The sequence below is a fragment of the Myotis davidii genome, unplaced genomic scaffold, assembly GCF_000327345.1.
Source record: "Myotis davidii unplaced genomic scaffold, ASM32734v1 scaffold376, whole genome shotgun sequence".
NCBI classification, from domain to species: Eukaryota; Metazoa; Chordata; class Mammalia; order Chiroptera; family Vespertilionidae; genus Myotis; species Myotis davidii.
In genome coordinates this window covers 2,125,538-2,143,992 of record NW_006288121.1, presented here as the reverse complement: position 1 = coordinate 2,143,992, position 18,455 = coordinate 2,125,538, and the positions used below count along the sequence as shown (strand labels likewise).

At 38.0% G+C, this 18,455-nt stretch overlaps 1 protein-coding gene across 1 annotated transcript in view; it reads right to left on the bottom strand.

Moving 5' to 3' along the window:
- The window catches only part of PLXDC2 (plexin domain containing 2), a 416,974-nt gene that overhangs the window by 43,155 nt on the left and 355,364 nt on the right, over positions 1 to 18,455 (bottom strand). Inside the window, exons 10-12 of the mRNA XM_006759923.2 lie at positions 5,456 to 5,516; positions 2,069 to 2,219; positions 623 to 661 (exon numbers count right to left, since the gene is read on the bottom strand). Coding sequence (XP_006759986.1) covers positions 623 to 661; positions 2,069 to 2,219; positions 5,456 to 5,516 — 251 coding nt within the window. The remainder of the gene's footprint in view (positions 1 to 622; positions 662 to 2,068; positions 2,220 to 5,455; positions 5,517 to 18,455) is intronic.

The following is an 18,455-nucleotide window of genomic DNA, read 5'->3' as shown; positions in this document are numbered from 1 at the left end:
CTAATACCTGCTCTGGGTAGAAAATCACATACACAATTAAATCAAGAATCCGAGCGAGGGTGGAGAACGGCCAGCCCGCAGGCTTTATAAGGCCCTCAGAATCATTTGGTCTGGCCCTACCGTGGCATTAGGGGTGAGTTAATTAAATATTTGGCCAAATATAGCAGGCTAATTTTTAAGCTGATAATTTTGAACGGCCTGAGAATGATGTTATAAATATCCAAATGGCCCTTGGCAGAAAAAAAGGTTCCCCACCCCTGAACTGAGCAACAACGAATAGGAGATGTCCCGGCTGTATTAGCCTTAATCCTCTCCATCTTAATCCTTGCTATTATCCCAATACTACATACACCAAAACAATGAAGCACAGAATACACAGTTTTCATTGGTCATTTGTGCCTTGTAGTTTTCATAGTAGAAGAACTGGAATTTCTACTCTAGAAACCATTTTACTTTTCAAGCCAACACATTAAATTCTTCTCTTGTAAAATACCAACAGAAAGTGAAATGTAACCTCACTCTTTATTTAGAAGCTCCAAAGTCCTTTCTTGGATTAAAATGAATGAAATGGATTAGTATCCAAAATATATATATATACAAAAGAAAAAGTGTTAATTCCTACCTCCATTATCTTTTAGATGCAGTGCTATCTTGGTATCATCTGAAAGAGAAACTCAAAGTTATTACAACAGAAAAAAAATTAAAAGTACATAAATCTCAGGAACAATAATTGTACAGTAATGTTTTAATGATGCTAATGTTTTAATGATAATGTGGATAGATTTTAACACTTTAGTAAGTTTTACTTCTAGTTCAATGAGAGCAAGTCCTAGCTTACACGATGTGATGTAGTACTAAAATTTCTTCATGAAATCAAGACTTAATCGAGTATTATATAATTCTTAAGATCTGTGAGAAAAGTACATTGTTATAAATGTAACTTAAAATACATGTATTTTTAATTTTCAAAAATGAGTAATTATAATTAGACTTTATAGTATGACCTTTTTTATTCATTAAAAATTAAGATCAAGAAAATTTCAAATTAATTGTAGTAATGATTTACCATTATTTACAAATTTAATTTCAAAAGTTAAATAAATGCTTATTCATTGCTAATCAATATATCCAACTTCACATGAAAAATACCTTGACTTTAATGGACAAAATGTAGATCATACATTTTTATTTCAGTGGTTATATTTTATTTTATAGGGTAGTATTCAAATTGTAGGAATATTTCACAGGGTAGGATTCAAATTGCGAAAATATTTTCACAGGCTATATTCAACCTAAATAATTTGGATTAAAATAAATATAACATTGGTGTTAAATATCTAAATAAATGTATTTAATAGTTGTCCTCTTCCTCACTATTTATTCCAGTTAATTTTTGATATCCAAGTAAATTTCAATGAAAAGCAAAGGCTTCAAGTTTAATTCCTTATTCAAGTGAAAGCAAGGCTTAGTACAGTAAAGAAGTGAGACCATTTTTCTCCCCTCAAAGCTTACTTTTGGCGAACTAGTCTCACATTTCTCTTTAGTGGTACCATCTAGAATATTCACAAACTTTGACTAATATTCCTCTTCCCCAGTGAATTGTATCCGTGCATCAATGGACTCTGGCATGTCTCTCTTCCCTGGCAGAGGTGATGTTTCCCACGGATAATTTCTGTGACATTTATAGTACCCTCTACAGGGTATGGACCAACATATCTTATTGATTGTGTTCAGGCAAATATTAGAATTGCAGGTGAGTAGAATTACGTATTGTTCAGAATCCAAAGTCAATGAATATTTTATATAAATTTGCCTTCATATCCTGTGTCTAAAATGTGGAATTCAGTTACTTCAAAGTTTAGCAATACGAAAGGAAGTCTATACTTTTCTAGGGAAGACAAGTAAGCCACTATTGAAAGGCAAAGTACATTAAAAGAATCCCAGCACATATTTTTATTCCATAATAATTTTGTCTTTTCCCCTTTAGAAATCCAGTTTGCTAAAAAAATAAAATAAAAATTCCCTCTAGAGAACAACACCAGTCCATGTCAACACCCTGAGTTTGCACCTTCTGTGGGCAGGCTGGTGGGCAGCTGGGATGTTGCTGCTCTTCTGGTGGTTGTTAAGAACCTAAATAGTACAGTAGTTGCTTGCATGGTTGTGGTGGTCTGAGAAGAACTTTCCACTGATTCCACAGTCTCACACATCTTCTCTTTTGACTAATAAGAGAAACAAATGGGAAAGCAATTTAAGAGTGATCATATGATTTAAAATTACATCTAAGAAATTGGTCTGTAAATCACAAGAGACTCTCGAATCAACACGAGGGCTACATTTTTGTACAAGACTATATTTAGGCATTTGTTGATTTACAAAGTATGTAAAATAGACGAGAGAATAAGTTGGATGTAAAAAAGCATTTCCATCTTTGGATATTTGAATTTCATCATTTTCTGCTTGATAACCTTTCTGTTTACATAATACTGCTGTTAATCTTGCTCTAAATTTTATATCAGTATATGTAGAAAAGACATGATGTCAAAAAGAAAAAGGTTATACAAGAAGAAAAACATGTGCACGAAGATAAGGTTTAAAGCATAGTTAGGTATGTGAAGAAAAATGCATTCTCTCCATATCAAACTGATAATGACAATTCTAAAAATTTGGTGACTGCTGCATATTACTTCTACTACTTTAACAATAATCCCCCACAGATTGAATGGGTATTTAAAATGTGTTTCCCTTTGTGAAATATTGAAACCACCCAAGTGGAGGATTGAGCAACCCTCATTTATCACTTAACCTATCATTTCCCTAGCAGAGCTTTACTGGGGACACCAGGGAAAGGTACATGTTGTATTTTTCACTTATGGTCTATGAAAATAAATCCTATACCAGCGATGGAGAACCTATGACACACGTGTCAGAGATGACACGCGAACTCGTTTTTTTGGTTGATTTTTCTTTGTTAAATGGCATAGAGAATAATTTGGATGTAAAATAGCATTTCCATCTTTGGATATTTGAATTTCATCATTTTCTGCTTGATAACCTTTCTGTTTACATAATACTGCTGTTAATCTTGCTCTAGATTTTATATCAGTATATGTGTAAAAGACATGATGTCAAAAAGGAAAAGGTTATACAAGAAGAAAAACATGTCCATGAAGATAAGGTTTAAAACATAGGTACGTGAAGAAAATATGCATTCTCTCCATATCAAACTGATAATGACACATTCTAAAAATTTGGTGACTGCTCCATACTATTACTATTTTAACAAAAATCCCCCACAGATTGAATGGGTATTTAAAATGTGTTTCCCTTTGTGAAATATTGAAACCACCCAAGTGGAGGATTGAGCAACCCTCATTTATCACTTAACCTATCATTTCCCTAGCAGAACTTTACTGGGGACACCAGGGAAAGGTACATGTATTTTTCACCGGTAGTCTATGAAAATAAATCCTATACCCTTCACCAGTAGCAATATTCAACATTCTAACTTTTATGATTTGGAAGTTGGTGTCTCTCCCCACCTCTTAGTGCTTCAAAGCACTCCATCCCTCAGATGGGCCTTGAGGAAACAGATGATAACTATTCTGACATGGAAGGCACTCCTCCCACATTTGAATTTATTACTAAATAAATACTTCTCTTAAACTTCTCTTGTCACTAGTGAAGTAAATGCACTTTACTACTGCTTAGAATGAGTTCCTGAGATGGCTTCCTTTTCACTAATTGGATACGACACAGGTTTATTCTATACTTTATCATCCCTGGGACCCATTCAATTCCCGTAATTTTAGATCCTATGTCTTCTCAGCCCCAAAGATCTCATGATCATCTCTTGATTCTACTTTAGTTATCATCTCCATATCCTGGACCTTATCTGCAGTTGAAAATACTTTACTTCTGAAATAATAACTCCAGTTACTCTATTTTTAGCTAATCTATGTACCTGTTCACTCAAATTCTTCTTATCCTGTGATTACATAGAGTTATTGTCTTCCTTTATGTATTCTTTTTTTCTATCACATCAACTTCTTTTTCATCTCATGATCATCTCTTGATTCTACTTTAGTTATCATCTCCATATCCTGGACCTTATCTGCAGTTGAAAATACTTTACTTCTGAAATAATAACTCCAGTTACTCTATTTTTAGCTAATCTATGTACCTGTTCACTCAAATTCTTCTTATCCTGTGATTACATAGAATTATTGTCTTCCTTTATGAATTTTTTTTCTATCACATCAACTTCTTTTTCAATAATATCATGCATCTTTACCTTATTCTTCTTTTCACATCACCTTTACAGAAAATCATCAATATTGAATATAGTTGTTGTTGTTTTTAAAGAAATCTATCTTTTCCTTGACTGCTCAGGCACAGCCAGAGGAAAACCACACAGCCCCCCACAGGGAGGTCTGAAAACTCACCTCCTGTATCCTCAACAGTGTCTTTTAGGCTGCTTGGCAACAATGGCCTGCTTTGCTAACCTCTTCTCCCATTACCCTAAGTATAAATTTCAAACCCTCTTCAATCTACTTAAAAACTCCAGTCCCATAATGCTTCTCCCATTTTGATCTCATGGGCTCATCTTTTATTTCTTAAATAAAAGAGCCATCAGCAAGAATTCCTTTTCTTTACAAATCAGCATTCTTCCTTGAAGTAGCTCTTGGACAGGATTTGCTTAACTGATAAGAAAAATGGTGTAACTGTTCATTGTTTTTATTCAAAATTCATACCCTAAAACTTAAAGGGTGAAGAAACATAATTTTCTTTGTACATAGATTTCTCATACAGAATATCTTTATGTGACCCTGAAATGACAATGTAAATGCAATTCACTAGAAAACTGTTGAACAGGTTCAAATTGCCTCTGCAACTGTACACGTTTATATGAATTGCTTCATTGCATCATTGTCTCCATCACGTTCGCCTGGGAGTTACTGTTTCTGTTATATCATTTTTAACTTATACCAGTCCAATTTGCTGCAATCAATCTTTTCCTTCATACCACTGGCTTTATAATTTGAGTGGAAAAATATGAAAAATGACTTCCTAGATCTTAGAAAAGCAGCAAGCAAGTGTTTAAGAGAACTATCCTTTGCTCATAGAAATTCAAATCCTGGTTCTATTATTCCCTATCCACATACCCAACTCTGGATACCCTCACTACAGCCCTCCACACCATTTCCCCTCACCCCTCTCTCTTCTCCTCTTGGTAATATGGGGGCAATAACAGCTCATACCTCACAGAATGGGTATAAGAATAAATTGAGAAAATACATGCAAAGATTTACAAGTAAAACCCCAAGTCTGGTACATATAGGGGACTCAATAACTGCTGTCTACTTTTACCAAATGAGATAGCATTTTCATTAAGTTATAGCATCTATATATGACAGTGTGTTTCCCCGAATCTTGTCATAATAAAGAACATGTGTACCTCTTCAGGGCATCCACTGTCCACCCAGTCCTGGCGATGACGATCAAAGCCACTGGAACATCTTCAGAGAAGACCACATTGCAGTTCAGAAAACGAAGTAAGGGTGCAGAGTGAGGAGCAAGAATGAAAAGGAAAAGATCGGTAAGTAGGTAATTCTCCAATTTTCAGTTTAGCACAACAAGCTTTCTTCTGCAGACCTGTTGATTGGAGCAATCATAAAGTATTAACAGTGTTCTGGGGGACAGCTCACCCCCAGGTGGTCATCCGATTGGGTCAAACATGGCTACAAATGACTGCCCTGAGGTCCACTCCGCCGTGCAGGACCCTGGGCTCCCAACCCAAAGGTAAGGCCAGTTGCTATTCTGAGAAGCTGGTTTTCCTCATTTCTGTTCTCATCGTCCAAACAAGTGGATATAGAAAAATATTTTGCAGGTGTCATTTTTTCAGTATATCAGATCTTTTTATTTGTTTTTCTTAAGTTTTAAAATTTAAGACTCATAGTCATACAAACTCTACTGTATTGTAAAGGGTTAACGCAGCAGGTCCCGGGGTGTTCAACCCACACATTCCAAAGAAATATCCAGCCCTTGGGAGCTAAAGCCTGTGGACTATCCTGTTGGATAAATGCAAGATAGTTTATGCTAACAATATGATTTATGGCGAATGTCTGTTTTAGTCACCTGGAGCGCTGGGCCAGGCTCTATCAGTTTGAACTCTGTGGGGGCTGGAGACTAGAGATAAGGTTAGTCGTGGAGAATTTCATACCTACGTGACTGACCCTCCATAAAAACCCTGGGCACCAGGACTTGGATGAGTTTCCTCAGTTGGCAGAACATGCTGTGTGTTCACAGATTGCTGCTGGGGAAGAAGTGCTGTCTGTAACGGCGGCACTGGAAGAGGATAACCGGAAGCTTCTCATCTGGACTCTGCCCTCAGGGCCTTTCGCCTTTGATGATTTTCATCTCTATCCTTTTGCTATAGAAAATGGCAGCCTGGGGTATAACAGCTTTTCTGAGTTCTGTGAGTCCTTCTACTGAATCACTCAGTCTGAGTGTGTTCTTGGGAATCCCTAACAACACTATGATTAGGTCATATCTAAAATGGCCACTTGAGCAAGCACTGGGCTAGTAAGATTTTGTTCACTCTTTCTTCCTCGACTGGAATAATTTTCTGCCCTCTAGCTACAGTCCATTGATTTTTTTTTTTAAAAGAAACACAAAAATTACTCTCCAGAGCCCATTCTGATAAAGTTTCATAATTGCTATTGATCACATCTTACTTTACTATGTAACTTTTCTTCTTTATACAAAATGTCATGTCCTTATTTACCAAACTTGATTGTTAACATTTTAAAGTTATGGCCAGTGTCATATATGAGCGTACCTAGTATGGCCAACACATGATTTTATTTTCTTATTAGAAATTCAAAGTATTTTTGTCAGTTTATTAAAATTGAAGACTTAAACTGCTCCTGAATTTAATATCTATATAGTCATTTACATACAATATATATGAATCCATCTAATAAATGTTAACCTAAAGATATTTAAATATTTTTTAAAAATAAATGAAGACTATTCAACTTTTGTATTAAATTTCCTTATAGGGGTATAGTGCTACTATTCTTTCCCACTTGTTTTGCAGTGGGTCCACATGATGACTTTTTCTAAGAATCTTTGCCAGAGATTATGCACTATGGCATGAATGAGCATAATTTAATTCAAGTGGAATGTGAAAACAACTCTACTGTCAACATAAAAAAAGCACACCATATCTATCATTCTGCCAGACATGATTCATTGGAGCTCAGCTATTTTATGCCTACCATCTGTGTTGAATGAACATAAGTGTGGAATAAATATCAGTGTGTGACCTGGCACGCTAACTTTGAGAATCCCCAGTTGGTCAAGGCCATCTCTGATTATGCAAAGAAAATCTAACATTTAGTCTATTTAATTCCACTTGGTTGTTCCCTCCTGTTCTTTTTGCCTTTCAAGTTTAAGTACGGAAAAATATACATACTGACATTGTGTTTTGCAAGATGGAGATATATCAATTTTCTATAATAACAAGATTTTGGGGAGCCACCTGACCACAAATAATAAAATGGAATAGATCATTTTAAAATGAAGTTTGTTTTTACATACTGTATGGCAAATGTATTCAAAGACAATGGCAAATAACAACTTTTACTTATTTTATTACAATTGTAGTAAATCTTAAATTTATAAGTCAACTGAAATTTTATCTTAAAAAATTAGTTCTTTAAATGGTTAAATCAATCCCAGGGAAAAGTACAGAAGCACTGCATTTTTGCTTGATTTATTAGATGGTCCCCCAGTTATATATGTGAAATTAGGTTCTACTGAAAATATGTGATACAATTAAGCAATTTATTCATTTATTCACAATTGATTCTGTATTAATTGATCTGCAGTTTACTAATTGCCAGGGTAGGAAGGATTGACAATGGCAAACACCAATAAGATTTGGTTTGAAAAGCTCATGCATTCTGTAGCTTACAGTGCCTTAAAAATTAACACAACTGCCACAGCCGATTTGGCTCCATGGATAGAGCTTTGGCCCATGGACTAAAAGGTCTCGGGTTTGATTTGATCAAGGTCATAAAACCAATGGATCTCTCTCTCTCTCTCTCTCTCTCTCTCTTTCTCTCCCCCACCCCTTCCTTTCACACTCTCTAAAAATCTCTCTCTCTCTCTCTCTCCCCCCCCCTTCCTTTCACACTCTCTAAAAATTTTCCTTGGGTAAAGATTAACAACAATAACAAAAATTAACACAACTGAATGCTGCGTTTTTAGCATTTTTTATAACCGAATATAACCTAAATAGCACCCAAGATCAAGTATAAACAAAGGAGTGTGTGTATGCTATAAATTATTAAGAAAAACCACCTTTATGTTATTTCTGAATTCAAAATAAACCAAAAATCACTTTTGAGATCAACTTCCTCTCTCCACTGAGCTGCTGTGTTGTTTTTTTCTAAAACAGAGACATTAACAATGACATGCTCCGGCATATTGATTTCCAGACCTTTAACAAATATATTTTTATTGATTTCAGAGAGGAAAGGAAAAGGAGAGAGAGGTAGAAACATCAATGATGGAAGACTATCACTGATCAGCTGCCTCCCACAAGCCCCCAACTGGGGATTGCTCACAACCAGAGCATGTGTCCTGACCAGGAATCGAACCATGACCTTCTGTTTCATAGGTTGATACTCAACCACTGAGCCACACCAGCAAAGCAATTTCCAGACATTTTTAACACTGTTAGCAAACAGACTCTTCTACATTGTAATCATCTAGTATTCCTGTTAAACTAAATTCCTGGGTATATCTGTATAAGAAAGATTCTCTGATGAATTTGGGTTCAGCAATTTTCACTGTAAATAGTCATCCCACATGATCCTTACCACACTGAAATCTGAGAACCACTGACATCCCATCCTATATGTCCCCATAGCAGGCCCCTTCCCACTCCTCCACCCATCACTGCAACCTGTTCTTATGCCCCTTAGTGCCCCTCCCTGAATGTGCTGTGCTCCTTGAGGTCTCTGACTTTGAACCTGCTGTTACTAGTGTCTAGAATACCTTCCCTGTTTCTAATCAGTAAACCCAATTGAACTGAAGCTTATGTACTCCAAGAAGCATCTACTTTCTTCCCATCCAGAAGGGTTAGCAACCCTTTCTCAGTGCCCTCAATATCAACCCAATGTCAAGTGCTAGTATCTATTACACTGTAGTTGGTTGTGTCCGAGCTTATCTTAACAAGACCTCGAGGAGAACATGGTTCAAGGGGAAGACTTGGGGTTCAACTGCTTGAGCTGGAATTTTGGCTTGGGCACAAAACAGGTATGTGATCTTGGGAAGTTATTTTTCCTATCTAATCTTGTTTCCTCATCTGCAAAATGAGGTAGGAGAGGTTATGTAAAGATTAAAGCTAGAGCTTGCTACATAGTCAACATTTAGTCAATAGCAGCTGTTTTTCATACCTAGGTCGTGACTTTGTAGTATACATGTGGTAAGGTCGGTAATTGTTGAAAATGAATCAGTGAGATTGTCATGGTATGAGCAGTGTTTTGGAAAATGTTTAGGAATTAATTGTGTACCATATTAATATGAAATATACTTTATCATCATATCTGGGAATCTATAATAATAAATGGGTAATATGCTAATTAGACCGGACATCATTCCTGATGAAGCCGGGGCCGGAGAGAAGCCCGGGTCCTGGGTGCCAGAGGGAAGCCAGTGCCGGCAGCCGGGGGAAGGAAGGCCTACTATCTTGCATGAATTTTATGCATTGAGCCTCTAGTTAGTATTATAAAATCTTATGAGAGAATATCAAAGTTGCTCTCAAATATGGGACAAATCTTTATTCAATATTTATAAATAAGGCAGAAATTACATGGTTTTGTAAATATTTCTCAAAACTGACTTAAATATGTTTATTTAATACATGTTTAACTTTACATATCTATTTCATATGTATCCTAACTTTGATATTTCTAATGTTTTTTGGAAGAAGTTATTTCCTTCTTCTCACTCTTACCTAATTCCAAAACAAATAGATAGAGAGCTATACTTCAAATTACTTGTACTATTCTCCTCTCACTTTCAATGGGATGTTGATTTCAAAGCCCCCAGGGACCATGTTAAGTGAACCCTATTAAATTAGGCAGCCTAGAAAACAAACAATAGCTTGAAGTATCTATCCAGTCAAGAGATTAAAGTGTAAAACTCTTCAACTCTCTAACATATCTGTTTTGTAGAAAGAATTTTTTTTTTTTTTTAATTCTGGGCCAGCTTTAGCTCTGAGGCTCCAGCTCTTAGGCCTCCACTGCTGAAAGTAGGTAATCGAAACAATGTATAACTCCAGCTCTGAGATCCCCGGCTCGCTGAAAGCAGGTTTCTGGAGGTTTTTTTTAGCTTCTATATGTTACTATGTTTCAAACTGCCCGCTCAGAGGCCTGCAGCGGCAGGCGGGGGACGTTGGAGTCCACCGTCACTGAAGCAAGCAAGCCTCATATTCAGTTTAAGCTGCCTAGCTGCCGGCGCCATCTTGGCTGTCAGTTAATTTGCATATCTCCCTGATTAGCCAATGGGAACGGTAGCAGTCGTTCGCCAATTAGTCGGGTTTCTCTTTTATTAGTGTAGATAATGCTGTGGGATCTCCCAATAATAATAATTACGCACGTAAGAATCTTCTCTATTCAATAAGAACCAAGCCATCAAAGTCGAGTTATGCCTTTTAGCACTATCTATAACTTCAGCAAAATCATCAGTATGAAAACACAAATTATTTCCATTTGGCAAATGAATAGCTAATCTTGTGATTGCATGAGATTGGTCATGCATTCACATTGCAAAAAGTCTCCAAACAGCCTCGGGAGCGCTCACATACCTGGAGTCAAAGAAGTCCTGTACTTCAATATTATGATTGATAATATTTTTTTCAGAAATTTGAATATTTGCACAATTGTGCCCTTTATAGATGTATTTAAATAAATACTTGACACTTTTAATCAATACACAGACTTCAATGTTTATATGACAGTTACACTTAAGGCACAAATATGGGTTATTAAGGGACAATCCAAGTGTTAAAGACAATTTTATTTCCAATAGACATGGTGCTACCAGGTCTTCTTTTGTATTTGGGATATCCATCAACATTTTCAATAGTCACATTTTGAAATTCTTTTGGACATCCCTTTGAACATTTTTTTATTTTCCACATGGACTATTTGGATTTTGCATTCCACATGGTCCATGTACCATATTTGATTTTACAATTTGAAAAAATTGAGGACACTGGTCTTCATCCGGAATTTCTGCCTTAACTATATGGTCAATGTCATCTTCTGTTAAAAATTTGGATTCACTATCTAATATCAATAATATGTGAGCATGAGGCAGTCCGCGTTTCTGAAATTCAATGACATGAAGATGAATCGACAATATACTGTTAATTTTCCTGCATTTAAAATAGGATTGAACGTGTGCCGCACGGAGAGATGAAATCCATAATACTGCATTTGTCTGACTCGTGTCCTTATATTTTGTCTAGTATTATTGTTGATTACACTGTTGTCTCTGAGTCTTAATGCAATATCTGTTCCCCAGCCTTTTTCACCATGTGGAAAAGAATAGGATATGTAATTTCATCTAGTATAGGAAACAGGATATTGATTTGTTTCATTTTAGTGGCATTTGGATTATTGGGATCTGGTTTACAATGTATGAGCAAGTCCCTTTCAAAAGGAGGTTCTCCATCTTTGTTTCTAAATATGACAGCAACCTCGGTTACACGGGGAGAATTATATTTACCCAGATCACTATTATGATCATATTTAATCACCATTGTTACTTCTGTGGGAACAATACCTTTCACTGCTGCTTCAGATTGGGCTTCCTTTTCTACCTCATGTAGCATCTTGTACGATTTTGTTAATTCATTTATTTCATGCATGAGTTTGTTGATGTTGATCATGAGTCTTTCTGAGCAACCTTCATTTTCTGGCATTGCTAATCTTTTACTCGTTGCTCCGCTGTATCTATAATATACAGTTGAGCAAACTTCTGAGAAACACCATCCGAAGGATGTAAAGTTCCAGTAAGGTGATAAACTTGTCCGTGTATTCTAAAATAGTATGGCCCATATCCTGATGGTGATGCAATATTAGCACCCATGGAAGCAAAAGCAAAAGAACTATTTTTATATAGTCAGAATCTTCATTTATCATTAATTTTTTAAAAATATGCTGGGTATTCTGGAAAATGTATATCATTTGGACAGACTTTCCCTTTGCTACAACATCGACAAATTTTCCATCAGATGGTTTTTCATCAGAGAAATTTAGGGATAGGCAAAATTGACATGTAACAGTCATTCCACCACAACTATGTTCGATAATTGCATGCTCATTTACTTCATTTTCACTGTGAAGGCAGTTCCTACCAGTATTGGTAGTACTTGTCGATGGCTGTTCTTCAGGCATATTCTGTTGACAATGCTGGCTTCTTTCAGCTTCAGAGGTATGTTGTGCCAATAGTTGGTCTTCAGACATTTTCTGTAATGGCGCCACTTTCTTTTGGCTGCAGAGGTACATTGTGCCAATAATTGGTCTTCAGATACAATTGTGTCAATGCTGCCAGCTTCTTTCAGCTTCAGAGGTACATTGTGCCAATAGTTGGTCTTCAGACATTCTGTCCACACCAGCCGGGGAGAGGGGACAGGTGGAATCAGGCTCCTTCCTCCCTCTTGTCAGGGTCAGGAGTGCGGGTGGGGCTGGCGGGAGAAGGGGCTTATCGAGGCTTTCTTTCCCCTGGCTGCTGGCAGCTGGCCCGCCCCTGAGGCTGCCACTGCTTGCCATCTGTGTGGTGCCGCCCTCTCTCCCCCACCAGTCAGCGTGGGGAGCCATTACTAGGCTGGCCTGGGCCTCCCTCTGTGAGGAGATAACCGGTGGCCCCGTCAACCTGCCACAGTGTTGCTATCCAGTGGCCTGGGCCTCCCTCTGTGGGGCAATGGATTGCAAGCCCCCAGATTTATACCCTGCAGAGGGAAGCCCCCCCCCTGCCGCAGCCCTGCAGGTCAGGTAGCCTGGGCCTCCCTCTTTGAGGCAATGAGCACAGAGGGAGGCCCTGCCCACCCTGCGAGGCTCTGTGATCCATGCTGCACAGAGGGAGGCCCCGCCCACCCTGCCAGGGCTCTGTGATCAATCGGTTCTTGCAGCCCTGGTGGCTTGCCTGTGCCCTGCGGGGGCTTGCCTGGACCCTGGCAGCCCCGGCTTTATAAAGATTAAAAATGAAGTGTGTCTGACAGCACAGTTGAGCATGTATCATTTCACCAGTGGAAAGAAGCACCTACAAAAGAGAAGTTAGGAAAGAAAATTCACAAAATTTGAAGTCCCAAAGAGCAGTTAGTTTCTAGATCAGGAGTCAGAAAATGTTTTTTTGCAAAGGACCAGATTAAGTAATTTAGGCTTTGCAGGCTGCATAGTTTCTATCTTAATAGTCACTGCTGCCATTGTAGCTCAAAAGCAGCCATAAACAGAGGCAGAAAGACATGGGTGTGGCTATGTTCCAATAAAACTGTATTTAGAAAAACCAGGAAGTAGGTCAGATTTGCCCCTTTTGCTATGGTTTGCTGAACTGTTATCTAAAAATAAAGATCTGTAAAATTCTAAAAATTTTAGGACAAATACCTCATAGAGTTGTCTGTTGATTTAAATGGTCCTTGCAGCCTTTGGTGTATTTATCATAGTGTGCAACTTAATGGAAAAATCTATTGTACATTTTTGCCACAGTCTGCAAAAGTGTGAGAAATGATCTTTAGGCATCAAACAAAAAATGGAAAGAGGCTTTTAAAAAAGCAAAAGTATATTATCTGAGAAGTAAGTATAATGAAAAACAGCTGTGATTATCTATACACTAGAGGTCCGGCGCATGAAAATCACGAACTGGGGTGTCTAAGCCCAGCCTGTGCCCCCTCGCAGTCCAGACCCCTCGCTCCTCACCGCCCAGCTGCTCACTGCTCCCTAGTGCTGCCGTGGAGGCTGGAGAGGCTCCTTCCACCATGATTGCGCTCACCAGCCATGAGCCTGGCTTCTGGCTGAGTGGCGCCTCCCCCTGTGGGAGCACACTGACCACCAGGAGGCAGCTTCTGCATTGAGCTTCTGCCCCTGGTGGTCAGTGCGCATCATAGCAACCTGTCGTTCTGGTCATTCCACGTAACGGTTGCTTAGGCTTTTATTTTCTACTAGAAGCCAGGTGCACAAAATTCTTGCATGGGTAGGGTCCCTAAGCCTGGCCAGCAATCAGGGCCGATCTGTGGGGTGACTAGTGGGGTGATAGGGGTCCCCTGCTGGCACCCGTCTTGGCTGGCCTGGCACCACCCGCTCACCAGCCCTGCCCCATGCCACCACCGCCAGCCGCCTCCCTCTGTGGGACGACTGGCGGGATGGTCAGGGGGCCCTGCTGGCACCTGCCCTGGCTGGCCTGGGGCCTGCAGGCTGGGGGCAGCTCCTGCATTGAGTGTCTGCCCCTGGTAGTCAGCACACGTCATAGTGAGCAGTCAAACTCCTGGTTGAACTTCCGGTTGAGAGGTCAATTTGCATATTAGCCGTTTATTATATATCCTATATAATAAAAGCCTAAGCGACCCAACAACCCGTCACTATGCTGCACACTGACCACCAGGGGGCAGACGCTCAACGCAGAAGCTGTCCCCCAGTGGTCAGTGCGCTCCCATAGCGGGAGTGCTGCTCAGCTGACTATGGACACCAGACACTGGGCTCACGGCTGGCAAGTGCAGCTGTGGTGGTGCAAGCTTCTCCTGCCTCTGTGGCAGCGCTATCAAGTGGTGGCTACTGGGCAGTGGTGGCAGGTGCAGCGGGGTTGGGATGAGTGGGAGCGACATGGCCGGTCTAGGCTCAGGCTCCTCTCCAGCTACCTGCCACTTTGCACACTATTACATCCCTCTAGGGGCACTGGATTACAAGAGGGCACAGGCCAGGCGGAGGGACCCCATTGGTGCATGAATCCGTGCACGGGGTCTCTAGCATAGATATAAAAGGCTAAGCAACCATCTGACCAGAAGCTATCACATGCAATGACCACCAGGGGGCAGGCGCTGCACAGGAGCTGCCGAGCTGTGGTGACTTGGCAGCGGTGGTTCTCGGGTGATGCACCCTGGAACTTGAGAGGAGGGAGCTTGATTCTGGGGTGCATGACCCGAGACCCGCCATCGGTCTGATCCCTGCAGGCAAGGTTGAGGGACCCCATCTGTTGGAGGGACCCCACTCACTCTGCAGACACCCTTTGACCCGCAGTGCCACCCCAGATGCAGCCAGCTGGGATGGACCCTGAAAGGTTGGCTCCAGGCATGTCTGACCATCTCGTCCAGTCCAGCTCCACCGGCCACTTTCTAATTAATTTCCTTTAGATATCCACGAATCTGTGCACGGGGCACTAGTAACTAGTAACATTTTGTTATAAGGTAAAACCAATAATATGAAGCTGTAAGATATGGGGATTTTATTTTGTTTTGAAATACTAAACATTTTTAATAGGAAAGGTGAGTCATATTAAAAATTTTGATTATAATCATTAATCTCAATAAAAGTTAGTAAAAAATTCTATCTCATTTCCTATAAGGAACATACTTATTATTTCTAATTAGCCTTAGGAATGAGATAAGTGATTTCATTTCTAAAAAGAAGAAACTTGAGCTTAAAGTTTTTCAGAATCTTTATGCCTGAACCACTCTGGGAGTATTAGGTAAATCTAATTATACAACCTATTGCATACACAATAAGGTAAGATAAATTATGACATTTTACATCATTATAATATGCAAATATATGCAAAGTATGCTTGCATAATATGTTTTATTTTCATGAAAGCTCTTGATGTTACTTGTAGCTCAGAATCATAACCCAGTGCCAAAAGAATAGTTATCTGCAGAATGGGGAGAGTCTGTTTTGGAGATGAGTTTCAGATGGAAAATTGGGGTCAAATCATCTGATATCTGACATCCAGAACCTTGTAATTTCCATATGTGGTATCTTGCAGAGTGGCAGGTTTTATACAATAAGGGCTTAATCTTTCCTCTAGATTTCTAGAATCTAGAAGCATAACAATAGCAGTTTGTTTATCTAATTTAAAAAATTCACATCTTATTCCTCTTTCCTCCCCGCAAAAAGCCATTTTTGTTACTTTTAGATTTTCATTCCCATATTTCACTAAAAAATATTTTCAATAAGGAAAATGATTTTTGTAATTGGCTTTTCATGCTAGACTTCTTTCTTTGTAGGAGTGTCACCTCCTGATGTTAATTAAGTCTACCAAGATTATTAGATACCTGAGTACTTATTTTATACCTACCTTAAAAAACTTTCTCAAAATGCTACTTACAAGGGGCAAGAGAATGAAATATTCACCCACATGGAAATAATAAAACTATTTGACTCCAAAGACTTAAATTGATTTGCTTGCAAAACTAATCTCATAGTAAAATTCAATTTTTATCTTTGCTCCCCATCTAACTTTTAAGTGCTATTAGTGCACATGGAAAAGTGCTGACTAAGGGAATTTTAAATGATGCAAGTTTGGCTGTGTATTGACGTAAAATAATCCTCTACTACAGACCATCATATTGTTCTATATTTTCACAAATCTGAGCATTGTATTTGTTATTTTTTTTAACCAGCAGTAGCTGAAATAGTGAAATCTGGGTTCCTCAACGATTTCCACCTCTGTGCTATTTCATGAATAGAATGTGCTAGCAATGTAAAGTATGCCCTTTCAGAAAGCTTCAATTCTATTAAAAAAATTACTCCAATGTAGAGTCTTTCAAACTTTTTGGAATAAACCATAGTAAGAAATACAGGTAACATCACGTATTTGGACATATAAATATCTGGGTAAGAGGGGTGTGCGTTTGTGTACTGAAAGTAAATAGTTGTTGTGATGCTTCTCTCTTTTCTTTCTTCCTTCATTCTTTTTTTTTAAAGATCCACATAAAGCACAGATATATTTTGTTTCATTAAAACAATGTTGGTTGCAACCCACTGTGCAATTGATAGCCTAACTCTTCTGAATTGTAAGCCTGAGTGTATAATGCTATCCCAATAAATAGTTTATAATTTTAATCGCAATTGTGCTTTAGATAGCATTGTCTGTGTTTTCAAGTACTCATTTTAATAGAAAATTATAAAAAAAGTTGCCCAGCCAGTGTGGCTCAATGGTTGAGCATCATTTTATGAACCTGGTCAGGGCCCATGCCCGGGTTTTGGGCTTGATCCCCAGTGTGGGGCATGCAGGAGGCAGCCAATCAATGATTCTCCCTCATCACTGATGTTTCTATCTCCCTCTCCCTCTCCCTTCCTTGGTGAAATCAATAAAAATACATTTAAAAAAAGAAAATTACAGAAAAGTATAATGACAGAAATTAAAGTATTATCCCAATGCTAAGATATTATTAGTTTTATTTCCCATCCAGTCTTTGTTTAATGCATATTGACTTATACAGATGTATTAATTGAATACTAACATGGGATAACTTGTTTTTTTCACAGTTAATATTATAGTCTAGGTTATATTTTCCATGCCCATAAATATCTCTTGAGAGTTTATTTTAATGCCAATATAACTTTCATTATGTAGCTTTATAAAAGATTTATTCAACCTATATATTAACATATACATGTCATTTTAACACTTATAAACTATATGCCATCATCCCTTTTGCAATTTATTGGAATATAATGATGTGCCATGCTTTAATGCACTTTTCTTCTATTACATGTAAGGTTAAAATTTTAATACATGCTTTTGACTATTTATATTACTACATTTTTAATTGCATACTCCTTTATTTTCTCCAGTTTATTTGACTGAGTTACCTTTTTATAAATTAGGTTTTCTATCAACTATTTAAAGGCAATAAATCCCTACTGAATAGATCAGTTGTCTGTCAGTTGTCATTCAATTCTAAACAGGAATATTTTTACCATGTAGCTGTTTGTATTTTTATATTGTGAAGTTTTTCAACCTTTTCTTTCAATATGTCTGTCTTTGCTTTTTTGCTCAAAATGCCTCTATTACTTTGGTGTTAAGTAAATATTTACCATAGCCTCCCCTATTTAGCCCATTATTTCATTTTTTAATTTTCATTCTCTAATCTATTCTAAAATTATTTTGGTAAATAGTGTAAAGTAAGAACAAAATTTAAATAAAAATTTGTATTAAAATAAATGGCTAAGATTCCCAGAAACATGTATCAAATAATAGATTTTTACTCATATTTGGGAGAACTGCATGTTTTAATAAACTCATACGCTAAGATCTATTTCTGAAATTGTATACTCTCCCAGTGATTGTTTTGTTCCTTCTTGTACAATTCTAATAATGATTTGATTATTATAGTTTTTACTAGAGGCCTGGTGCACAAAAATTTGTGCAGTCTGGGGGGTGCA